Source organism: Desmodus rotundus, chromosome 4 (genome assembly GCF_022682495.2).
Source record: "Desmodus rotundus isolate HL8 chromosome 4, HLdesRot8A.1, whole genome shotgun sequence".
NCBI classification, from domain to species: Eukaryota; Metazoa; Chordata; class Mammalia; order Chiroptera; family Phyllostomidae; genus Desmodus; species Desmodus rotundus.
The window spans coordinates 117,245,581-117,271,904 of NC_071390.1; the positions used below are offsets into that span (position 1 = coordinate 117,245,581).

Genomic DNA, 26,324 nt, shown 5'->3' on the forward strand with positions numbered 1-26,324 from the left:
CCCAGAGGATTTAAACTCTGTATGCCCTTCCTTATATGCCTTCCCCCGTCCGTCATTACTTGGTATACTCCAACCTCTGAACCGCTCTCCCTGCGGAGAAGGGAGCGTGGTCAGGTAGATTCCGTCTAGCTGCGAGCGGAGGGGGACGTCCGAGCGCACCACTTTCCCCCTTCCCTGGGGGCGGGGCGGGGCGAGGGCGGGAGCAGAGTTTGGGCCGCTGCGCTTGCGCGACGGGAAGCCTCGGTGGAAGCAGTGGAAGCGCACGCTCCGCGAGCCGCAGTCCCTGTGAGTGTGGAGAGACCGCGTGCGTCTGCTCTGGTTACGGGCCGGAGCGCGCGCACTAGGTTCCCTTGCCCCGCCGGAGGAGCGTCGGTGGGCCGCGTCTCCCCTCGCCTGGTCAGCCTCTCTGACCACTCCTTTTACAGAGTCGTAGCGCGGCCGCTGGCCCCTGCCCACCCAGGATAATGGCGACAGCACAGGGTGAGTAATGGCCATGCCCAGGAGTCCGCCGGCACCCCTGTCCCCCATGCCTTCCCCCCCCCCCGGCCCTGGGCTCGGCGCGGACAAGTGCGCGCCCGTGGGCCTGACCTTAGGCTTCCCCGGGCAGTGCCCCACCCCTGTAGGCCTTTGGGCTGGAGGACACTTGGCTCAGGCGCTGCCGAACGGTGCGTTGAAAACCAAGCGCACCCAGACCTCCCCGAACTTTCTGAAACACGCGGAACTCCTTTGGGATGTGGAAAAGGAACAAAGTGGAGGAAGAGGATAAGTAGAACGAGAAGTGGCCAGGGGTTGGAGAGGTGCCTGGAAATCAATTTTGTTGTAATTAGCGGGCACTGAAAAACAAACAGGAACATCTAGTGTTGACTCTTCAAATCCAAGTCTTGCCAGAAATTTAATAATTGAATCTTCCGAAAATTTTGCTATTTTCTGTCCAGAGTTTGGTTATGTGTTCTTAAAGTAGTCTTTTGATGCCATGATGGCCTTGGACTGATCCCAGACCAGCAGGCAAAAAGTTGACTTGTTCACCTTGCTTTTGTCACATTTACATAATCATTTTGTTCACAAGTAAGTGATTAGATCCTCAGGAAAGATCGTGCCATTTAAGCTGCTTTAATTTTGTTAGTTGTTATCGGTTCTTCCCTCTTCTGATTAAATTTTTTGATCATTCCTCAGCCTAATCGTCACTTTGTTCTACACTTCTCTGATATCTGGACTAGTTAGGTGGCTCTGCTATGAACCTGTGATCTCATAGTCAGTATATTTCTCACATTTTACGTTACGATACCTTATTCTAAAATTTTACCTTCCCTCAGGCTGAGGTCGCTTGATAGCAGGGACTTAGTCTGTTTTTCCCGGTATATATCCCTACTATCTGACATATGGACACTAAAAAATGCTGCTACTGAGAATGAGTCAGTGTTCTGGGAGAATCAGGAATGATTTCTCCCTTTGGAAATTTGAAGTATTTAAATTTCTGTTACCTCTAATCTTCATCTAAATCATTTTTTCTAATGATGAGGGTCTACTTTTCTTTAGGGCTTAAAACCTGCATCAAAATTGCATACTCTTGTCCTTACATCCTCATAGTTTACTGCCAGCTGTTAAGAGAAAGGGTTAAGGGTGTGGGATTCGGATGCAGGATTGAAAAACAAGGGAAAGTTGCTTTCAAATGGGCTAACAGCGGGTGGAGGTGCCTCCTCTTGCACATTCACTTGCAATCAAGAACCCATCTGGAAGAAAGCACTCCTCCCACCCCCTGCAAGCTAGTTTAGTTTTTGTGTTGTAAGTATGTATGTGAAAAACTAGTCTATTTCATTTTAATGGATCTTAATTCTGTTTAAGTTCTGCTGTGAGAGTCAGGTGGATAGTGGAAGGAGGGTAAAATTTGACTCAGATTTAGGATTTCATCTGACTCTGCCATTTCCTAATTGTGTGACTTCCATGTTTTTGATAACTTTGTTTCTTAAGCTCTATAATTATTTACATAATAATTCTCCACAAAAGTCATGTGAATGAAGTGGGTGATGCATGTGGAAGTACTTTGTAGAGTATAAATTCCTATGCAGTTTTTACTTAACCACTTTGTATGTTCACTGATTCATCATCCTAAGTATTTAGCTTTCAATATTCAGGAAATTTCCTCCTGAAATTTGATGTTTCCATTTTATTTCCACAGTACTGAACATTGGTAAAAAACTCTATGAGGGTAAAACAAAAGAAGTCTATGAATTGGTAGATAGTCCTGGAAAAGTCCTCCTGCAGTCCAAGGACCAGATTACAGCAGGAAATGCAGCCAGAAAGAATCACCTGGAAGGAAAAGCTGCAATCTCAAATAAAATTACCAGTTGTATTTTCCAGTTGTTACAGGAAGCAGGTAAGTACCTTTCCCAGTAGCCTCCCCCTTCATGTTCTCTCTCACATACAGGTATTGGTCCTTTTTAGGAGGAAATGACACATTGTATTAACATGTTATTTATTTATTCTTTTTAGTTATTACATAAAGCAGGCAAGTACCTCCCCCTCCCCAATCCCCTCACCTCTTCCCTTTTGCACACTGATCTCTTTCATAGAATGGTGACATTATTTGGATTAACAACGTTTTGTTTGGAGGCGTCTCACTAGTAAGCTTATTTAAATCGAACCAGAAACTCTTAAATTTGACTATAACACTTTACTTGGTTTGAAATCAGTAAGTACTATCATTTAGTTAGTTTAGAGAAATCTTAACAATTTGCTATAGTTTTTGCCTGGCACGTGTATCTTCCCTGTAACTTCTCTCTCCTGTAACATTTTCCTAAGAGAGTTAACCTGTGAAGGAGCTTAAGGAACATACCTATGAAGGAAGCAAATTCTGGTGTTAGCTCCAGAATTTAATGAAATTCAGTCCCTGGGATTCTATACAATTATTCTTAATACTACCCCTTGGAGCTAATACCGAAAGCTCTGAAAACTGTTTGAAGACTAACCACACCTCATCCTGCCATTCCCCACGTCAGGGATTTGGACTAGATCAAAGATCTTCAGGGTTGCCTCCTACTCCAAAACTGAATAAACACTATTTCCAATAGAGAAATGTATTAGAAAGATAAAACCAAGATCAGAGCATCCTATGGAGAACATTTCAAATGAAGGGAGGGGAATTAGGATAATGGGGTTTTCTGTCCGGGTTCAGCTAATTGGTCTGACTGGGTGAAATCTCAGCTAGTGAAACATTTCAGCTTTTCCCTTCAGTGGCCTCCTTGCTTTAGATCACTCAGCCTTTGATGTCTCCAGTTCCTTATCTGTAAAATAAAAGCTTTGTTCTTTATCATCTCAGTTCTAATTTTATAATTTAATGACTTTGTCACCTTTTATTTCCAATATTCCCAGTTGTCCTTTCATTTCTTTTTTGTGATTATATTTTAAATTTTTATTTATTTATTTTTAAAGATTTTGTTTACTCATTTTCAGAAAGGGGAAGGGGGGGAGGAGGAGAGAAATAGCAATGTGTGATTGCCTCTCACATGGCCCCCACTGGGGACCTGGCCTGCAACCCAGGCATGTGCCCTGACAGGGAATCAAACCAGTGACCCTCTTCGTTCGAAGTCCACAATCAATCCACTGAGCCACACCAGTCAGGGCAAATTTATATTTTATTGATCATGCTATTTCAGTTGTCACAGTTTTGCCCCCTCTACCCAGCACTCCCCACTCCCTCAGGCAATCCCACACTGTTGTTTATGTCCATGAGTCATGCCTATACATTCTTTGGCTACTACATTTCCTATACTGTACTTTACATCCTCATGGCTATTCTGTAACTACCAGTTTGTACTTCTTAATCCCCTTATCTCTTCACCCATTCCCTCACACCACACCTCCTGTCTGGCAAACCATCAAAAACATTCTCTGTATCAATGATTCTGTCTCTGTTCTTCTTGTTTCCTTAGTTTTTTAGAATCAGTTGTTGATAGGTATGTATTTGTTGCCATGTTATTGTTGATAATTTTGATCTTCTTTCTCTTAAATAAGTCCCTTTAACATTTCATATAATAATGGTTTGGTGATGATGAACTCCGTTAGTCTTTTCTTGTCTGGGAAGCTCTTTATCTGCTCCTCAATTCTAAATGACAGCTCTGCTGGGTAGAGCAATCTTGGCTGCTGCAGGTCCCTGCTTTTCATGACTTTGAAAATTTCTTGCCAATCCCTTCTGGCCTGCAAAGTTTCTTTAGAGAAATCAGCTGACAGTCTTACAAGAACTCCCCTGTAGATAACTAACTTCTTTTCTCCCGCTGCTTTTCAGATTCTCTCTTTATCTTTAAGCATTGGCATTTTATTATGGTGTGTCTTGGAGTGGGCCTCTTTGTATCCATCTTGTTTGGGACTCTGCTTCCTGGTCTTGCATGTCTATTTCCTTCACCAAATTAGGGAAAGTTTTCTTTCATTATTTTTTGAAATAAATTCCCAATTTCTTGTTCTTTCTCTTCCCCTTATGGCACCCCTATGATGCAAATGTTGAAATGCTTGAAGTTTTTCCTAGAGGCTGCTTATACTGTCCTCATGTTTTTTGGATTCTTTGTTCTGATTGTTGGTTTTTTGCTTCTTTATGTTCCAAATCGTTGATTTGATTGTGGTTTCATCCACTCTGTGTTGTTTCCCTGTAAATTATTCTTTATGTCAATTAGTGTGTCCTTTGTTTCTGAGTGGATCTTTCTTATGTTGTTGAGGTCCTACTAAGTTCCTTGAGCATCCTTACAACCATTGTTTTGAACTCTGCATCTGATAGATTGTTTATCTCCATTTTCTTTAGGTCTTTTTCTGGAGTTTTGATATGTCCTTTCATTTGGGCCATGTTTCTTTGTCTCCTGGTTTTGGCAGCCTCCGTGTATTTGTTTCTATGTATTAGATAGAGCTGCGATGACTCCCTGTCTTGGTAGTATGGCCTACTGTAGTAGGTGTCCTATAGGGTCCAGTAGCACAGCATCCACTATCACCCAAGCTGGGTATACCCTCCTCTTACAGTTGAGCCTTGTTTGTTGTTGGCAGAACCATGGGAGGGACTTACCCAGGCCAGTCAGCTGTAGGGACTGGCTGTGACCACTGACCTCTGCCCTCTAGAAGATGAGCTGTGCAGGGATAGGGTGGTGGTGCTCCAATGTGGTCTGTAGCTATCCACTAGGTACACAGACTCTGGGGTTTCCTGGGTAGTGCAGACTAAGATCAATCCCCACCTGTGTTCTGCCTGGGCCACCTGCATGAGTAATGAAGCAAATGGCTGCTACTTGTGCTGGGCTTTGAGATTCTCAGACCAGGCCATGCTGTGAAGTTAGGCTGGCTGCTGCTAGTGCAGGGCCTGGGCCCACTTAAGAAGAGATACTGGGGCTGGGGTTTACTCAGGCCAGCAGTTGCTTATTTCAGAGGATTTAGGAAATTTGTAAAGCCTAAGCCAAGACCAGCCATTCATATGGAAAAATCACTGTTAACAGCTGGGTGGGCCCCTAAGTTGGGTGCAACAGAACCTCAGGGAATCTCCAGAGTAGGACCAACAGTGTCAGCCAGGTTTATGGAGTCTCCAGAAATGGCCCCAAGCTGGTCAGCTCTGTGACTGTGTGGGGAGGGTTCAGAAAAGGGACAGTGGCCTCTGCACACCTTTTTATCTGGAAGAAAACTGTCCCCTAGCTCTTGCCTTGACCGTCAGTTCCTATAAGCCCACTGATGCCTTTCAAGCTGCTACCTCAGTGCTGGAGCTCAGAGGGAGTGAGTCTGAGTAAGTCTGTGTATGGGTCCTTTAAGAAAACCAATTTCTTCCACCAACTCCATCCCTGCCAGTTTTGGAAGCTAGAAGTTATAGGAACTTATCGTCTTGCCATTGGAACCTGGTTTGGGGGCCTGGTGTGGGGCTGTGATTCCTCACTCCTGAGATAACCCTCCTGAATTTTTATCCACCATACATGGGTGTGGGACCAGCCTGTTCCACTTCTTACCCCCTACCAGTCTGGACGGCTGTAGTTTCTTTAATGCTGTAGTTGTTGGACTTCCACTCAACTTAAGTTTTGACAGTTCTGAGTGATGATTGTTCTATAGTTGTAATTTGATGTGGTTGTGTGAGGAGGTGAGCCATGTTTACCTATGCCTCCATCTTGACCCGAAGTCTCAGCCCTTTCATTTATTAGAGCTTCCAGTAAACGTTAATCTTTCTGAAATCCAAAGGGAAATTTAATACTTTTGTTTCCAGTCAAGATAGATTAAGTGCCTTGCACAAAATAACGTAATTCAAATTAAATCTACTCTGTCAGTACAGAGTAGTTTTTTGATGGTTTTGCCTCTTCTAAAGTACTATTTCACACTTACAAGTAAAAAAATGTTTAATTACCAACCTAAATTGTCAGCCATATCATAAATCCCACTGTGCATTTCAAAGTAAGTATTTTAGGAACTTCCCACAGTTCCTAAGCGGTATAATCCAACATTCTTATTTTAAGGCCTCCTTGATTGGTGGTTTCCCAGTGACTGAGGAGATCTCTAGAGAGCATCAAACTAATTTTAAGTTCCTTGTACAGTTCAGATAAGTGAACCATTTTTAACCTCCCAAGTTATTTCCTGCCCATATACATTAAAATTTTTTAAAGTTACTTAACACTATAAATTGTTAATAAATTCGTTTCTATGTACCCATGGTAGTTGTACATAGCTGTGGGATTTTATCGTATACTTCAAAGTAATGGAAGATAAGTGCAGGCCCAAGGTTTTGTTTGCTTATTCAGTAAAGCACTATTCAGTGTACTTTCTGTGGCTAGGGTGCTCCAAGTGTTTAGGGAGTGCTGGTTTTGACTTTGAAAGTCCTGCATCTGAGGTGACCAGGGAAGTTCGTTATCCTGAAAGAAGTACTCTTTAGTGTACTGTATTTGGCACATATAACATAGCTTAAACTTATTTGGCTCACAGGATATGTTGCAACGTAAAGTTTTCTAGGTTTTATATATGTTGTGAAATTAAGGAAGACCTAGGTTTTTAAAATTTGTTAAGTCAATTTTAGGAGACAGATGAGTTGTTCTTTTAAGCCTTGTATAATTTTTGCTTGCTAATGGTTGAATAAATGCTATGTGTAGTTGACCACCAGTAGTCTAGTTAAAATTGCTTTCTTTAAACCAGGTTTTATGTTCCAACTTAAGGTATTTCTGGGAATTAGAAAGGGATGAGCACCAGTAAATCGGAATTCTAGTTTTCTCATTGTCACTCAAGAACAAACTATAAAATGCCAAACAAATAATAGGTATAGTTAATACTGTTTTTCCATGGAAATAATATTATGTGCTGTACTGACTTACAAGATTTGTGGATTTGGTCTCAATACTTAAAAATCAGAATTTAATCTTTAGGTTTTACCTCCCCCACAGAAATCCACTGTAATTTCACTGAGGTGTGAGAGTAATAATATGAGTCACAATTCTGCAGTTGCCAAAACCACGGATGGGGAGCTGGGCAACGTTAAACACGGATGGCCCAAGAATGTGTGAGCTGATACATGGCCATTGTAATTCACAATATGCAGTTAACATTTACATATTCTTAGTAATCTTGATGATTTTGCATTTGTAGACAGCTGAGACAAATGGGGAGAGTTTTTTTTCTCATATGTACTCATGAAATTTGCTTTGATGGTTACCATGTGTATTAGAAGGAATCATATCATTTAAACTGAATCACTTTTTTTTTTTTTTTTTTTTTTTTTAGAATCAATTTTTTTTCTGTACGAGATTATTACCATGAGTTGATTCTGTGTATTTGGTTCCCTTAGATGTGCAGAGGGTAGGGTGAGGGTAGAGATCCTCTGGGTAAAGGTAAATTGTTTATATTTAAATAATATATTTGCATACTAGTCTGCCAAGCTTATTTAGACAAATGAGCAAATGTGACTAATGATTAACAGGCCTTAAAAAAAAAAAAAGAGTTCTTGAAGCCAGGCACTCAGGTTAAGGATTGACGTCAGTTATCTACCCAAGAGCCTGTCATTCTTTAAAGATTAAAATGACCCTTTAACATGCATCCTTTCTCAAAGTTCCTGTTTGTGAAGCATACAACTAACTTATTTACCCTGTTTCAATGCAGTTTTACTGGTCAAACCCATAGAGAATGCAGAGAAAGCAGCACAGCGTTTGGAACTGCACGGTGCAGTTCAAGTACAGGTGCCATTACTCACTGGGAACATGACCTCGCTTGTCAAATTACGTAATTTCTTTGAGTCCCTGTTTCTTTCACTGTACAATGTAAATAATAATACTTACTTCAAAACTTTTTATGTTTAGTTAGATAACAAGTAAAACAGCACAGTGCAGAGTTTCCTACAATGTCGGTTCCCTTCGTGTATGGATACATACGTGAGATCAAAGGTCTCTAATCCTTTCCTATTAAGAAAAAAATGATTTTAGAGGGTTAGATTGGGAATGGAGTTACGAACATTTCAGCCTCACGATGAACATTATGTTAAGCCAAGGCAGGTTTCCAGGTGATGCTTTAATTCACGTTGGTGCTCTACTATTACTTTTGTTGTAATAAACCACTGGGACAGGCAGTATAGCGTAATGGCTAAGTGGACAGCCCACAGAGGTCAGTGTGGGTTGGAAACCCTGCTATACTTACTATTAGCTGACATAACCTCTGTGTCTGGCATTACTAGTGTCCTTACCTGTTTTGTTGGATGATCATACTATCTCCTTTATTGGGTATTATGAGGAATAAACAAGGAGAAGATGAATTGACAGTTCCTGACATAAATTAGATCAGGAATCTTACTAAATTAATTTGTGATAAAATATAAATGCATAAAATTGATCATTTTAACTATGTTTAAATGTACAGTTCTTGACAGTACATTCACAGTGTTGTGCAGTCATCACTGTCCATTTTGATAACATTCATGGTCCCAGAAAGAGACCCTGACCCATTAAATAATAATTTTCCATTCCCATACAAATTTGCCTATTTTAGGTACCTCTTAAGTGGAATGAATCATACAATATTTGTTCTTTATTTCACTTAGCATAGTGTTTCCAAGTTTAGTCATGTTGTAGTATGTATCCGAATTTCATTCCTCCTCATGACTGAATAATAATCCATTGTACGTATACACTGCATTTTATCTACCCAGTCACCTGTTGATGGACACTTGGGCTGTTTCTCTCTTTGGGCTGTTATGAATTATGATCTTGTGAACATTGGTGTACAAGTACCTGTTTGAGTCCCTGCTTTCGATGCTTCTCTGAACTGCCTCTCCTGGAAGTGTACTACATCACAGTATAATACTGTAGCATTAATGGTAAATAAAACATCTGGGTCAGTTTAACATAATCATCTTCAAGCTGTAATGTTAGCACCTAGAATGCCTAGAAGTGGAATGCTGGATCATATGGTTCATAATTAAACATTGTAACTGTTTTTAGAGAGATGGTTATTTTCCAAGGCTACCACATAAAGTAGCTCCCATTCTAAACATCATAAGTCAGCTCTTTGTCTTAGTTTTTCAGTAACAGTTGAATAAGAGAGAAGGGAGAGGAAGGACAAATACTTTATTTGCTGTTTGCCAAATGGGCCATTATGTTCCTACTGCTACACGTTAGATGGTTTTTCGAGGATTACTTGCTTCCAATATTAAGAGAAAAAGTGCTACCCAAAATTTAAGGCTATATCTGATTGTGATTAGTAGATCGATATATTACAAGGCCTATATAATAATGGGCCATAGAATATAAGACTCCTGCAACCAAATCTGATTTAGAGCTAATTTAGTGCTACTTAGATAAGTTATGTGCTTTGTGCAAAGTTAAGTATGCATTGGCAGAAGAGGTACTCAATAAGTATTTTTTGAACAAATAGATTAATGAATGCATTGGGACTCAGGTTTTCTGATCCAGTGTATATTTTGCCACGTGACATTAAAGTCAGATAGTCCTGAGATTTTGATAAGTGGGAGAAAGCCATATTACATTTATTTTGGATAGCGCCACTTAAGGGTAATGCGTTTAGCTAGATAGGGTTAATTGTTTTTTTTGTAAAGGTTTGAGTTTTATTATGCCTCAGATCTACGTTTTAAAATATAATTTTAATGGCTGCTTTTTAACCTTTTATCATTAATGTATAGGTATCAAAACTGCTTTCACCAGAAAATGTGGGGAGACAGCTTTCATTGCACCTAAGTGTGAAATGATTCCAATTGAATGGGTTTGTAGAAGAATAGCAACTGGTTCTTTCCTCAAAAGAAATCCTGGTGTCAAGGAAGGGTACAAGTTTTACCCTCCCAAAGTGGAGATGTTTTTTAAGGTATTTATTGTATGTGTCTGTCTTAACTATAATACAGTGACAAACTTATTACCAAGTAAAAAAATGTAAACATTAAAGTTTTTTATATTGCAATTATCATTCCAGAAATGTTAATAATGTATACTTCCATTAGCAATGACAGTTCAGCTTTTCGAAAGAAAACACTTGTGAAAAATCTATTTATCTAACTTCTGACCAAGTTGACTAACAAAATGAACAAACTAAAGTTAGCAGTTACTAGGCAGAAAAGTAACAATTCAAAAAAAATTTAAATTTACTGTGGAAGAGTTTGAAATAAAGGCTAATATGAGGGATCTTTTTATATTCTAATACAGAAAAACTATTAGCAATGTTTCTTATAGGTGAAAACATGAAATAAAGGATATAGGAATCCATAGTTACAGATTTATATTGATTTTCTTTATTGAAACTGCTTTTCTCTTTCCAAAGTATTTAAATTATTTTATAGAGAGCAGATTCTCTCAATACTTTATGACGTAGAATAAGTAACTTACCCATGTTTTTTTAATTTAAAAGTAGCAGTTGAAAGTAGACAAATTAAAAATAATTGCTGTGAATTAAAGGGTATTTTAAATGAAAATTAAATCTTCAGAGGAAATGAATGTTTCTGAGGAACTCATGCTCAAGAAAAAGACTTCAGATTATCAGAAAAGTTCAAAAATCTCATATTTAAATTGATTTTAATTCTGTACTTTATTTTCAGGATGATGCCAATAACGATCCACAGTGGTCTGAGGAACAGCTCATTGCTGCAAGATTTTGCTTCGCTGGACTTGTTATAGGCCAGACTGAGGTGGACATCATGAGCCATGCTACGCAGGCTGTGTTTGAGATACTGGAGAAGTCCTGGCTGCCCCAGGACTGTACACTGGTTGATATGAAGGTACAAATAATAAAATGGAGATTTGAAAGTAAAAAATTACAACTGAGAAATATCTTTAGTAGTATAGTTTTGAAAAACTTTTCTTTGGTGATTTGCTGTTTCTAGATTGAATTTGGTGTGGATGTCACCACCAAAGAAATTGTTCTTGCTGATGTTATTGATAATGATTCTTGGAGACTCTGGCCATCAGGAGATCGAAGCCAACAGAAGGACAAACAGGTAGGTGATAACTTCAAGATTTTTTATTCTTCGCGAGGTCAGGCCTGGGGTACAGGAGAAAGGGAAAATGGGACGAAAAGGTGGCAATTACTATTTCCTAGGATATGAACCTGAGTTGTTGGTTACTATTTATTTTTTTAAAGAAAAATATTTCTTACACTTCCTATATCCTGAAATAAAGGTAGGAATAATACTTTACATTTACAATGCAGATTTCTCATTATTTCCATAGACAGGCACAGCAAGTGTTATCCTGGTTTGACCAATTAACGATAAGGTTCTGAAAGGATAGGTATCTTTACAATTACAATTAAGTGGTAGATCTGGAAATCTGTCCTGAGTCTTCTGGATCTTACTGGGTGCTGTGTCTGTTCTTTCCAATGAAAAACAAAATAAGGACAAGATTCTCTGTACTTAATGGATATGAGAATTGTCATGGTAGGTAGTTGTAGTTGCTAGTGCAGAAAGCACTTATCCTTAAATGAAAATACAAGTATACTTCACTATCTAAACTTTGTTTAGTCTAATTCAGGAAATGAATTTGTAGACTCAGATACATTTTCAGCTACATCCTTTGCTATGCAAGTTCTTCCTAATCTGTAACTCACAACTCAGAAACCAAATTTCAGATAGCAAGGCTATTACTAATAGAACACTTAAACATTCTGAACTTTCTGTCGTTTTTTCTAGTCATATCGTGACCTCAAGGAAGTAACTCCTGAAGGGCTCCAGATGGTTAAGAAAAATTTTGAGTGGGTTGCTGAAAGAGTAGAGGTAAATCTTTTGTAGTACATCCACATTGTATTACGTGTTTCTCCAAGAATTCCTTGATTCAAAAAGGGAGAGTACAGTGCTTTTCTTTTTTCCAGTAATTTTAAAGAAAGAGCACCTTACTATATATACCAGCTGAACTGTCCTCACTGGCATACTGGATTCCCTGCTGTTAAGCTTGCCAGTACACACCTCCCAAAAACAAGGGTTTCTACCCAGCCACTGCAGGAGAAGGCTTACATTTCCCACCCATCTCTCCACTGCTATTCAGAGTTCCATTAGCATGGGTTCCATCAGCAGAGTTTAGAATTGGAGCTCCATGTGACATTAAATATCACTTTCTTTATCATATTTCAATAACTATAATTCCATGGAAATTGAATAGGGTTTGTGTTTATCCAAGGGTCATAACTTCCTTTTAGAAAGAACATCATCTCCGTAGGAATATACATTTGAATTCTACGCAAGGAACTTAGAAAGATTTATAAATGACCTCTGTATTTTGGCTGATTATGCCTTAAATCCTTTATTTAATGGAATGTACTAAAAATCCTAGACTAAAATGTATTTATAGCTTCCTGAATATTAATTAGAAGTCAAATATTTATCCCTTATTTATTATAACAATAAATACTTCTGATTAAAAATCATACTCACTAAGTATTATAAAGAACTTTATATATACTCAATAAGTATTCAGATTATTTTCAGAAATGAAATCTCATCATTTTGTTTCATGTATCTTAAATTTGGTCTATTTAGAAAGAAAATATTCTGATAAATATAATTTTACTGTAAACTGTAGCTCTGGCCCTGGCTGGCGAGGCTCAGTTGGTTGCAGTGTCATCCTGCAGTCAAAAGGTTGCAGGCTCAACTCCTCATCAGGGCACGTGTAGGTTGTGAGTTCCATTCCTGGTCCGGGCGCATATGGGAGTCAACCAGTTGACGCTTCCCTCTTGCATCGATGTTTCTCTCCCTTCCTTTCTCTGAAAGCAATAAAAAAATGTCCTCAGGTGAGAATTAAAAAAAAAATTAAACTGTAGCTCTATAAACTGACTCATATCCTTTTTTGTCCTTATCATCTTTTGCCATATCCATGTTTTTCTTTTCCAGTTGCTTCTGAAACCAGAAAGTCAGTGCAGGGTTGTAGTGTTGATGGGCTCGACTTCTGATCTCTATCACAGTGAAAATATCAAGAGGGCTTGTGGAAGTTTTGGCATTCCATGTGAACTTCGGGTAACCTCTGCTCATAAAGGACCAGATGAAACTCTGAGGATTAAAGCAGAGTATGAAGGTAAACCTCATAAAGCTAGAGCATTTCACTATATTCTGATTTTGCCAAAGAATTTTATGTTTAGATTAATGCTGAAAAAGAGATCACATTTCCAAGGACGGGGAAAATGTGATATTCTAGGCTTTTATGATATTCATCTCCAAAGAGTTTAAGGTGTCGTAGGGGCTCATAAAAGAATGGATCAAAGAGAACGATTTGAAAATTCAAGCACAGAAGGAAGATAAAAACTAGAATTAGTCTTTACCTAATAAGAAGCCCTTCAAAAACTATTTCTTACCTGCTCCAACAGAAAATAGGGCCCATACCAATTACAGGAGGCCTGAGGTTGAAGCTACAGGAGCAAAATTATTAATTTTGGGAGGGATGAGGAGGGTCTCAGAACCCTCTGATAAGGTAATAAAAGCCAGAACTCTCCAGAAAAATGCAAAGGAATGATTTATAAGTTTATCATAAAATGTTTTAAGAGATACGTGAGAAAATATATTGAATGCTTTTAAACATTGGGGTACTATATTGAATTTGTCTTGAACTCTTGTTTAAAGAAGTGCCCTTAAATCTCTAGTTGAAGGACAGTGGTTTGGATGGTGTCATTTTGCGTTTCGGTGAGCCTAAACGGCAACTGTAGAAGAGGCCTTTGAGCCATTCTCTCACTGGCACCTTGGTACCCCCTTCCTCTCTTCTATGCTATAGACCTTGAAGATGGCCAAACCCATTCATGCTTCTTCATTACTTGACATACAATAAGTAGAAAGTGAACCTTATACTTTGAAAATGTATTTAATAATGTCTTATTTATGCATTTTCTGGAGGCTGATAAAGAACTGTGAAGGAGTTGAGCATAGGCCCCTTTATTTTTAACCTATCTTTAAATATCTTTTAAATATTTAGCATAATTTTAAACTGGTGATTTCCCTAGGGGATGGCATTCCTACAGTGTTTGTGGCTGTGGCAGGCAGAAGCAATGGTTTGGGACCAGTGATGTCTGGTAATACTGCATATCCCGTTATCAGCTGTCCTCCCCTCACTCCAGACTGGGGAGCTCAGGACGTGTGGTCTTCTCTTCGACTACCCAGTGGTAAGATACACTGAATTTTTAAGATTTTTATTGATTTTTAGAGGGGAAGGAAGAAAGAGAGGGAGAGAAACATCAATGTGTGGTTGCCTCTCTTACACACCCACCAGGGACCTGACCCACAACCCAGGCATGTGTCCTGACTGGGAATTGAACTGGTGAGACCCTGTGGTTCTCAAACCGGCACTCAATACACTGAGCTCCACCAGCCAGGACAGATACACTGAATTTTTTTTTTTTTTTAATTTTTTATTAAACAGTTTTAAACATGCACAATAGTAGAATAATAAAATCTCATGTACCCATTACCCAGCTTCAGCAATTTATATCTTGTGCATCAGTAGCCCTCTTCTGGATTATTTTAAAGCAGATCTTAGGTATTTCATACTTAAGTATTTAAATATGCCTCTAAGTGGTAAGGACTCTAGTTTTTAAATCATAATTATGATACCTAAGAAAAATTAATGGTAATTTCTTTAAATCATCTAATTTCCAGTTAGTGTTCAAGTTTTTCCAGTCTTCTCATTTGTTTATGAATTTTCTCTTGGGACACTTGTAGGACATTTTGTTCCTTAAATCTCACAAAGATGTGTCTTGGTGAGCCTGTTTTCATTCTGGGCTTTTAGTGAGAGCTTTTAATGTAGAACTCTACATTCTGATATAGAGAACTCTGATTCTTTAGTCCTGGGAAGACTTATTTTTCTTCTTCTTCTTCTTTTAAATTGGATACCTGTTCTTATTTGCTACTCTTAGAAAATCTCATTTTTGACTGGACTCAGACTTAGAGGTAGAAGCTCTCAGAGAGACTGGGAATGTCTTTCTCCCTTTTTTACAATGGCCAAGTTGAGAACACTGAGATTGGCATCCACACTGCAACCCCAAACAGATTTTTGCTTTCCTTCTCCAGTCTGCCTTGGTCCATAACAGGAATGCCCCTTACTTGGTAGCAGGCAGACACAACCATGGGTCAGGACACCCTTCTCTCTGGGAAAACTTTGTCATTCCCACCACTGATTCGAAACACATAACCCTTCCGTTCTTCACCCAGAACATCAGCAGCAACTTCTGTGGCCATATGCTTCTCATAAAAGGTACAAAGTTTGTATTTATCATCCACTTCAGTGAATTTCTGGCAGCCAGTGGCTGGGAAAGAGATCTTCAGCTTCATCCCAAAACAGCTGACTGCCTCCAAGGTGCCACAAGAAAGCCTGGGAAGTTTTCTTGAACTACTTAATTTCCTTCCCCTTCCTTTTTTTTCTCTGCCATTTTAGATTTATGATTCAAATTTAGACATCCTTGATATCTGTTCTGTTTTATTTCTCCTGTTGGTATATTTTCTGGAATATTTTCTCAACTTTACATTCCAACCTTTCTATTGAGTTTTTCATTTTGGATACAGTATTTTTAACTTCCAAGAGCTCTTTTTTCTTCTATAGTCTTCCTCCATCCCCCAAGCATCCTCTTGTTTAGTAGTGGCAATAACATCTTTTATCTCTCTGAGATTATTATTGTGTCTTTCACATTGGTTCCTTGCCTTGGCTTTGTTCTAGAGTTGGGCACTGTAACAAACCAGTCAGAAGCTTTGTGCAAGTGAGTGAGGCTTGTAAGAGTGGGCTCCATTAATGGGGTGACCTGATAGGGTTGTTCTTTGAATAGCCCCTCCCATCAGTGTCTTTCAGTCTGTCCTCCTGCGTTGACCAGAAGGACTCAGTACCTTTCTAGTGTCAGTCTCCTACCTGGAGGTACAAACCTGGCTGCCGGCATTCAGGAAGCTGAGAGTCTTAATGTGTGTCTGTAAAGTTAATCTCTTCATTTCACTATGGCATTCCTTGCCTCCACTGTCCTGGTGTTCCCCAGTCCACAGAAGTATGGACAAGTTTGTTTTGTCTTCAGAAAAATTTAAAACTGTTGTGACCCAGAAGAACCAATTGCTCAGGTACCTAGACTTGGGAAGGGGACCAGAGGGCCAAACTACTTTTCACTTTCAGTTTTCATTTTAGCCCCATTTTCACTCCCATTCCACCCTTCAAATGTGTCTGGTACCCCTGATTCCTCAACCTTTGAGTTGGTTCTCTAATGTCAGGCTGCTTCTCGTCTTTCCCTGCTTCCAGTTTAGGGTTAAATTTTCTTGTTATGCCAAGTAGTGACCACTTCTTTGCCTTTCAGCTGTGTTTATGTCTATTTTCTTTATTCTGTTACTGCTTTTTAAACAATTTCAGAGAGATACTATATTAACTTTTCAAGTTAAAAACCTATAGCTATAAGCAAAGTTTATATTCCTCTAGTATAGCAAATTCTATTCTAGAGAAATAGTGTAGGTGTCATCCATGGAGCTTAGAAAAAGCTATCCACAGGAATGTGGTAAGGAAAAATTAGTCAGTTTTTATCTAGTACTATCTGGGGAGAAATAGTGACGCAAAGGTTTGTACATTATGATCACTAGAATTGGATACAGTATTTTGAGGAGCAGTATTGCAGTGGCCCGAATAGCATCCCCAAAACTCCTTTTCTCTTTCTCTTATGGAATGCTCTCTAGATAATCTAATTTTTGCTGATTGAGATTTCCTGGTATCAGAAAGGGAGTTCTGCGTGGTAGGCACAGGTGTTTCAGTTACTAGAGTGGAACACTCTACTTAGTATACTCCTAATAAGGGCTGACATTCATTGAGTACTTACTATGTACCAGTACTGCTCCAAGCAGTTTATCTGAGTTAACTCATTGAATCCTCACATAAGATAGCTACTAGTTACTGGTACAGTAACAAAAAAGGAGACATGCGCTAAACCTGACAAGCTCAGAGGAGGCCTGCATGGCGGCCTTACAGACTCAGAGAACTAAAGTAACCACATAGGATGGTCTAAAATTAAAACTTTCTAACTAAAAGCAAGTCATGGTGGGTAGTCATGTCCTAGGCTGGTATCTTTCTTGATAAAGGTCAGTCCTTACCTGAACTGAGCCTGCCTATTGTCTTTTTGCACCTATGATAACATAACTTTGGAATGTCAGAGTAATCTCCTTTGTCCAGTCCCCTCAAGGCACAATCTCCCACCAGAACCTGAGACCCCTGAAACGCTCTTTATTTTGTTCTGCCATCTCTATGTGCTGTAAATATGAATTGTTAACTATCCTGTACCCACCAATTAAAAAAAGTATGTGTCTATTCATTTTACTTTTTATCCAGTCTGAGAGATTTCCCCCTCTTTGCTTTCTCCCATCTCCCTAATCTATCACCAGTGGATTTTGTGGAACCCCCTTACATCTTTTCCTTTGATTCTGATGTGCAATATATAAAGTAAAAGGTAAAACTGCCATTTTCCGGATCATTTTCTGCATCCATTGAGATTTTGCTTGTCAGTTGTCAGTTTGGCTCAAATAAACTCATAAAAATTCTCTATAGGTTTGGATGTTTCTTAGGTCGACATTATCGTCGACATTATCATTCCCATCTTTAGTGTCATTATCTTTGGGATAATGACATTAAAATTAACATTAAGTAAAATGACTGATGTGATATTAAGTGGTAGAGCTACAAAAATTAATGTACTCATGCAAATTAATAAATTAACTTTGTGATTTGTTCTTTAATCTGTTCTTATTGGGGATAGTATATTGAGAATCAAAGAGCCTGATGAATTCCAAGAATATTACAAAAGTGGAGCTTTTGGATCCATAAACTAAAACTATAGTCCTTGACTTTAGTGACAGACATAATAGTACCACCTGATGAAACTCTACCTGGGAAATTATGTGGCCCTTAAGGAACTTTTTTATTCTATGGCCTTTTAGATCTTATTACTGTTGAATTTATTTCTAACCTGATATTTATTAAGATTATTTTTTTTATTTGACTTTTTTACTGCTTAAAAATGTCAGAATAGTTTAAGTGTAAAGACAAAATTGGTAGCGAGAATATTATCAAAAACAATTAGCATACCTCAAGTTTGTCTAAAAACTGGTGCTTCTACCCACTTAACCTTGTCCCTTGTTTTATTTTTCTTATACTTCACCAGGGGTTTAAAGGGATTGTGTATGTAAAAAGAACTTTGAAAAAGGTGAATTTCTTTGCCAGTGGATTCAGAAAGAAGAGTGATAGACGATGTGTATAAAGTACCTGCTCATGGCAGTAAAGATAAATATTACTTTTCTCTTACAGTCACCTCACCACTCCAACAGCAAGGGTAGTAACTCCTGCAGATAACTACTTGAGATAAGACTAGTACAGTAGTTTTTTATTACCTGGCTAACAGGACTTCTCTGAGTTATAAAATAGTTTGCTTAAGCCCTGGCTGGTGTGGCTCAGTGGATTGAGCACCAGCCTATGGACCGAAGGGTCACTGGTTTGGTTCCCAGTCAGGGCACATGCCTGGGTTTCAGGCCAGGTCCCCAGTTGGGAGCATGCAAGAGGCAACCACACATTGGTGTTTTCCTCTCTCTAAAAATAAATTAATAAGATATTTTTTAAAAAAATAGTTTGCTTTAAGTAGTATGTTCAGTATAACTGACAGCTCAATTTTCTGTTTTCCTTTCCGAACCAATAGGTATTGGCTGTTCAACCATACTTTCTCCAGAAGGATCAGCTCAGTTTGCAGCTCAAATATTTGGATTGAACAACCATTTGATATGGGCCAAACTGCGAGCAAGGATATTGAACACATGGATTTCCCTGAAGCAGACTGACAAAAAAATCCGAGAGGACAGTATTTAAGAAACAACGTCATTGCATTTTTTTAGGAGAAAAATTATAACTTTCTAGTTTTGCTGAAGAAAAAATAAGATGAAAAGATTTTAAATCAATCAGAGAAAACAAAATCCATTAGTGAATAAATGCTTCTCTAGATTCATGGATTAGTAGATATATGTACATACTTAAGGACATTTTAAAATTAACCTCTTAGCTACTATATGGTCATTGTTAGGTAGGTAACATAAATATATTTCTCAAACGCTAATAATGTCCTACTATTTAGAGCTCTGAAGTTACTACTTGAACTATATCTGAACCCATAAGTTCTAGAAAGTTAAAATCATTTTATCTTAGAAAGGGTGATAGAGCAGTATAGATAGTTCCTAATATGATCTTTACAAAATTCTAAGGACGTGGTTTTTTATTTGCAGTCAATATCTCAGAAAGTGTTGTGTATCTCAAGCTATTGGTAGAGATGTTTTGTTTTGATTGTAATTTTTTAAAAGAAAAGTTAAGATTGATGGTAAGGGTAGGGAAAAGACAACATAAGGTGAAGGGGCATTGTGGAAGCCTTGGAAGGGTGACTTCCAAGAGCTTCTGATGGCTGTGAGGGTAATTTGCAATGGGGAAGAGCCACCTCCGACTTCCAAATAAAAGATTCAGTGAATCTACTTGGTTATGTGTGTCTCTGTGGATCTTGAAATTCTTTTAAATTTTGCTAATACATACTTTATCCACACTAACAATCCCAGTGTACCATCATTTTCAGAAATTGGAATCTGCCAGATGATAACCATAATTAGTTTCTTTTTCAAAATAGTTAAGATTCCTTTCTAAAGGAGTTGTTACTGAGAGGTATTACAGTTCATCATCAGTCTATAGACCCTTATACATTGGAAATCACTGTTAATATTTTGTAGCCCTGGGGATTTTATATATCACTAAACTTTCATTCAGATGTCCATGAAACCCCTTAAAATTTATGCATATGCTTTTATGAAAAGGGGGCAATTTTATTTTATTTTTTAAAAATATATTTCATTGATTATGCTATTACAACTATCCCATTTTTCCCCCCTTCACTCCACCTTGCACACTCCCCCCTCCCACAACCCCCCCCATAGTTCATGTCCATGGGTCGTACATACAAGTTCTTTGGCTTCTACATTTCCTACACTATTCTTACCCTCCCCCTGTCTATTTTCCACCTATCATTTATGCTATTTATTCTCTGTACCTTTCCCCCCTCTCTCCCCCTCCCAATCCCCTATTGATAACCCTCCATGTGATCTCCATTTCTGTGGTTCTGTTTCTGTTCTAGTTGTTTGCTTAGTTTTCTTGTTTGGTTTTAGGTGTGGTTGTTTATAACTGTGAGTTTGCTGTCATTTTTACTGTTCATATTTTTTATCTTCTTTTTCTTAGGTAAGACCCTTTAACATTTCCTATAGTAAGGGCTTGGTGATGATGAACTCCTTTAACTTGACCTTATCTGAGAAGCACTTTATCTGCCCTTCCATTCTAAATGATAGCTTTGCTGGATACAGTAATCTTGGATGTAGGCCCTTGCCTTTCATGACTTGGAATACTTCTTCCCAGTCCCTTCTTGCCTGTAAGGTCTCTTTTGAGAAATCAGCTGACAGTCTTATGGGAAGTCCTTTGTAGGTAACTGTCTCCTTTTCTCTTGCTGCTTCTAAGATTCTCTCCTGTTTCATCTTGGCTAATGTAATATGTGCCTTGTTGTGTTCCTCCTTGGGTCCAGCTTCTTTGGGACTCTCTGAGCTTTCTGGACTTCCTGGAAGTCTATTTCCTTTGCCAGATCAGGGAAGTTCTCCATTATTTGTTCAAATAAGTTTTCAATTTTTTGTTCTTCCTCTTCTCCTTCTGGCACCCCTATAATTTGGATGTTGGAACGTTTCAAGGTGTCCTGGAGGTTCCTAAGCCTCTCCTCATTTTTCCGAATTCTTGTTTCTTCATTCTTTTCTGGTTGGATGTTTGTTTCTTCCTTCTGGTCCACACCATTGATTTGAGTCCCAGTTTCCTTCGCATCACTATTGGTTCCCTGTGCATTTTCCTTTGTTTCTCTTGGCATAGGCTTCATTTTTTCATCTACTTTTCAAACAAATTCAACCAATTCTGTGAGTGTCTTAATAACCAGTGTTTTGAACTGTGCATCCGATAGGTTGGCTATCTCTTCGTCGCTTACTTGTATTTTTTCTGGAGCTTTGAAGTGTTCTGTCATTTGAGCCTTTTTTTTTTTTTTTTTTTGTCCTGGCGCATTTGTTACTTAAAGGGGCGGAGCCTTAGGTGTTCCCCGGGGCGGGGTAACACTGGTCACTGTGCTGTGACGCTATACATGGGGGAGGGGCCGGGAGGGGGCAATGGCGCCCACTCCACTGCCGGGTTTCAGTCACTCCCTCCGCTACACACAATCAAACTGGACCCTTCTCGTGCTGATTCCCGAGTGGGTGGGCTTGTGCACGCTCTAGGCCCCTGGGTCTCTCCAACGACCTCTCCTGTGAGGCTGGGAGTCTCTCCCACTGCCGCCTCAACCCCCATGGGTGTTTTCAATCAGAGCTTTGAGAGATTTTTATTTCCCCGCACTGGAGCCCTGGGTTGCTCAGTCTGCTTCGCTCCCCCACCGTTCCTCCCAGTTTATCTATGTGAAATGTGGGGCCGCGGGATCTGCCAGCTACAGCCTGGCCTGCCCCGTTCCACAATCCGCCACCTTGCTGGGTCTGCCAGCCCCTGCCTTGGTGAGAGTCCTCTCCTCCTGGCTGTCCGTCTCCGCCCCTCCTATCGGTCTGGATGCATGTTTATCTACTTGGTTGTCGGACTTCCATACAGTTCGATTTCCTGTCAGTCCTGGTTGGTTTTTGTTTTTAAATTGTTGTCCTTTTGGTTGTGCGAGGAGGCACTGTGTGTCTACCTATGCCTCCATCTTGGCCGGAAGCTCTAAAATTCTTGTTTCTTCATTCCGTTCTGGTTGAATGTTTCTTTCTTCCTTCTGCTTCAAACTGTTGATTTGAGTCCTGGTTTCCTTCCTGTAACTGTTGGTTCCCTGAGATTTTTACCTTACATAATGCGACCTTCATTGCTGCCTGGGTCTTTTTTATGTGGCTGAAGTACCCAGTGAGTTCCTGGAGCATCCTGATTGATAACCAGTGTTTTGAACTGTGCATCTGATAGGTTAGCTATTTCTTTGTCACTTAGTTTTATTTTTTCTGTAACTTTGAACTGTTCTTTGATTTGGGCCATTTTTCTTTTGTCTCGGCATGCCTGTTACATAGTAAGGGGCGGAGCCTTAAGTATTCACCAGGGCGGGGCAACCCACATCACTGACTTGTGACACTGTATGTGGGGGCAGTGGTTCGGAGAGGGAACAGTGCTGCTTGCTCCACTGCCGGTTTTCAGTCACTCCCTCCGCTACCCACAATCAAATTGGGCCCTTCTGGTGCTGCTTCCTGGGTGGGTGTGTTTGTGTACATTGTAGGACCCTGTGAGTCTCCCAAATGATCTCTCCTGTGAGGCTGGGACTTTCTCCCGCAGCTTCAACCCCACAAATGTTTTCAGTCAGACGCTTTGAGGCTTTATTTTCCACACTGGAACCCTGGGTTTCATGGTCTTATCTCACTGCCTAGTTGTTCCTCCTGATTTATCTGCACGCGAATGTGGGACCGCCCAGTCTGCAAGCCACTGCCTTGCCGTGAGTCCTCTCTACCCATCTGCCCATCTCTGCCCCTCCTACCAGTCAGGATGAATGTTTCTTCTTTAACTCCTTGGTTGTTGGACTTCCATATGGTTTGATTTTGTCAGTTCTGGTTGGTCGTTTTTAAATTGTTGTCCTTTTGGTTGTGCAAGGAGGCACAGTGTGTCTACCTACGCCTCCCTCTTGGCCAGAAGTCTGAAAATGTTTACTTTTTAATGGTGTTTTTTGCATGGAACTGCCCACAACTTCAAATACTTGCACTGGAGTTGTTAACCAAGCATTGTGGGACTGTGAATATAGCAGTGGAATGGGAATAAAAAGATTTCCTTGGGCTTATCCCTCTTGAACTTCAAGTCTCACTTGTAAAGAGTACTATAAGTAACATTTCTTCTGCCTACCTCTGGATAAAATGATAACTATAGGAAAGCTTCCCAGAAATCATAAATCGCTAAATCCATTTAATGCAAAAATACGTTTTTGACCCTGGGAATGCAACAATGTACAACATCCAATTTCTTCCATCAGTGAATGTTGGGAGTCTTCCTGGGCAGACAATTTCAAAACACTATTGTAATAATGCGGAGTAAAGGATAGGGTATTCTGAATACACAAAGGAGGAGGGGGTATAAAGAATGTGTATATTGTGAGTGAAAAGGAGGTACTCTTAACTCTTTGCACTCTATTCTCAATTTCTCTTAAGTTCCTTCATAGAACTTATAACCACCAAATATAGGATATACTTGTTTATTGCCTCTCCCAAGTAGAAGATAAATTACGAGTGCACTGGGTTGTCTTTTTAATTGTATCCCTAGCAACAAGTATAATGCCTGACACCAACACATATGAGGAACTCAAATATTTGTTGCATGAATAAATGTGCAAATTTCCAGAAGTACAGCAACATGGAACTACACATACATTAGAGGACTATAAATACGTAAGGGGAGTAGAAAGTAACAAAAGAGCTGTGTGGGGTGAGGAGTTGGCAAGCATAGAAATGACTCCACATTGCTATGTTGTTTTTTTTCTGAAGGTATTTACTTTAAGAGAGGGGAAGAGAGGGAGAAAGAGAGAAAAACATTGATGGGTTGTCTCTTGTGTGCATCCCAAGCTGGCATGTGCCACAACACAGACATGTGCCCTGACTGGGAATTTAACTGGCGACTTTTCACTTTGCAGGAAGCAGCCTAACTAGCTATGCCACACTGGTCAGGGCTCACATTGCTTGGCTTTGTAGTTTGGATTTTACCCCAGAGAGTGGCATTATGCTTTAAAAGATTACTCTGGTTTAGGAGACCCCTGTTTCGAAAATAGCAGATTAAATCTGTATATTTATGTCCTGTTTGCCAGAAAACTCTTTTAAATGACAGAAGAAATAGAAACATGGGAATCTATGGTAGAGGAATTCTGAGGAATTCATAGAAGCTACAAAGTATATGGAATTAGACTGATAAGAGAAACCAAAATTGTACAACCTTAAAGTCAATGATCTTAAAAGTTAGAAAAGCACTACTAGGGCAGTGATTCTTAATCTTGGTAGAGGAAGGTAGAAACATCTTTGGAGAATCCGATAGAAGCCACAAAATCTTTTCTCAGAAATATTCACACAATATTTTGGATATGCCAAGTATCATCTGGAACTCCCTTACCCCCCTGTAGACTAGGCATAATCGGCTTGAAACCTGTGAGTTCCACGGCCAGTGAAAAGTCCACAGCTCTTCCCAGGGTTTTTATTAGTTCACAGAGAGTACATCCTCATCAGTTAGAGTTCCCTCTATCATGCGTGTTTTTTGCATTGTATTATGTTGACCAGACATGAAATGTGCCGGGCACCATAGGAAAAAACCATGAGCCAAACACAGTGTCTGCCTTCAAGGAGCTCACAGATTAGGAGAAAAATAGAAGCAAAAACTCATTCAGTTAAAAAGTTGAGTACCAGACACAAAATGAAAAAAAGTTGAGGACCAACCACGTATCAGCCCATATGCTAGATCCTAGGGATAAATCCCTGAGCCAAGGTAAATATAGTCCCCTGGTCTCATACAAATTATAGTCCATCTAGAGACAGGCCTTAAACAATGTTCAATGCTCAGAAACAGACAGCTCTATGAATGTAAAAGTAGTAATTTTAAACCTAGAACCAGGATGCAGAAATAGGGAAGGATGAAAAGGAGACAGCTAGGTTGCTGGGAAACAGAGGCAAGGGAAAGTGGCAGGAGGTGGTGGCAGGATCCTGACACCAGATAGGAGTCTAAACAGTAGTGGCTCAGTAAATGTGATTTTTTTTTTTAAGATTTTATTTTAAGAAAGAGGGGAAGGGAGGAGAAAGGGAGAGAAACATCCATAGATTGCCTCTCTCACGCCCCCAATACGGGACCTGGCCTGCAACCAAGCAATGTGCCCTGACCCGGAATCAGCCCGCGATCTTTCTGTTCGCAGGAAGTCGCCCAATCCACTGTGTGACGCCAGGCATGGCTAAAATGGCCTGTCTCTTCATCAAGAGTACTCAATAGGTACCGTCTTCTGACATTCAAACACATCTTAAGAGCTACTGAAGAGATACTTAAGAGCTTAAAAAACCTAATTCTCCTCTCTGTGTGTTACTTGAGTCCGTACTATGCCAGGTTGTATGAATTATCTTTTCTCCCAAGAAAAATTATATATTATCGCTGTTTTGCAATCGGTAAAACAGACTTCGATAAATTAAGTAATTTCCTCACAAGACATCTACTAAGTCGAAAACCCAGGAACTAACCTGAAATTCTCATCTGAAAACACTTTACTTTTCTAGCCGTACTGTCATCTGCTCCTGAACTAGAGCCCAAAGGGCAGCCAAAGGGTGCCACCAAACGCGCTTTGCACTTGGAGGTTCTTCTATGCGTTTTCTCAGATTCGCTTCTCTGCCGCAACGTTACTCAGAACCTACCCCAGATTTTCCTATTATCTTTCAAAGACCCCCTACAAATGTCAATTCCTCTACGAAATATTCTCAAGCAGCAAGAAACCTTCTCTCTCCCTATCCCCCTTCTTCAAACGACTCCTTACGGTTTCTAGTTGGTATTTTACCACCCTATCGACCTTTTATTTATCTTCCATAGATGGTCGCCCACCTGGCGTGCAGGACACTGCTTTGCCCGCAACGGCCACCCCGGAAACCCACGAAGCTCTGAGCCAAAACTGGTAAACCATTCTCAACCACCTCGTGAGATCCGAGGCCTCACTCCTCCAGACCCGCTTCAGTTAAGATGTAGCGACTCTATCCACGAACTTCTAGCAACAACAGCGTAACATACAGTCTCTGACGTTGATTCCGGAATAACAGCGCTTCCGATTCCGAACGCTTAGCAACCACCGGCTTCCTTCTCCGCTGGGTCAGT

At 39.8% G+C, this 26,324-nt stretch overlaps 1 protein-coding gene and 1 long non-coding RNA gene across 2 annotated transcripts; one reads left to right on the forward strand and one right to left on the reverse strand.

Annotated features, from left to right (window-relative positions):
- The first annotated feature begins 207 nt into the window (after positions 1–207).
- On the forward strand, positions 208–19,912 carry PAICS (phosphoribosylaminoimidazole carboxylase and phosphoribosylaminoimidazolesuccinocarboxamide synthase). Its single transcript, XM_045185822.2, has 9 exons — positions 208–480; positions 2,177–2,374; positions 10,118–10,296; positions 11,021–11,200; positions 11,306–11,419; positions 12,110–12,193; positions 13,304–13,484; positions 14,401–14,559; positions 19,096–19,912. The coding sequence occupies exons 1-9, from the start codon at positions 465–467 to the stop codon at positions 19,260–19,262; spliced, it is 1,278 nt and encodes a 425-aa protein (XP_045041757.2). The 5' UTR covers positions 208–464; the 3' UTR covers positions 19,263–19,912.
- On the reverse strand, positions 11,090–26,324 carry LOC128780745 (uncharacterized). The gene is made up of 3 exons (XR_008426761.2): positions 26,058–26,324; positions 12,984–13,176; positions 11,090–11,463 (listed from the first exon to the last, which is right to left on the reverse strand). It is a non-coding gene; the product is annotated as an uncharacterized lncRNA (long non-coding RNA).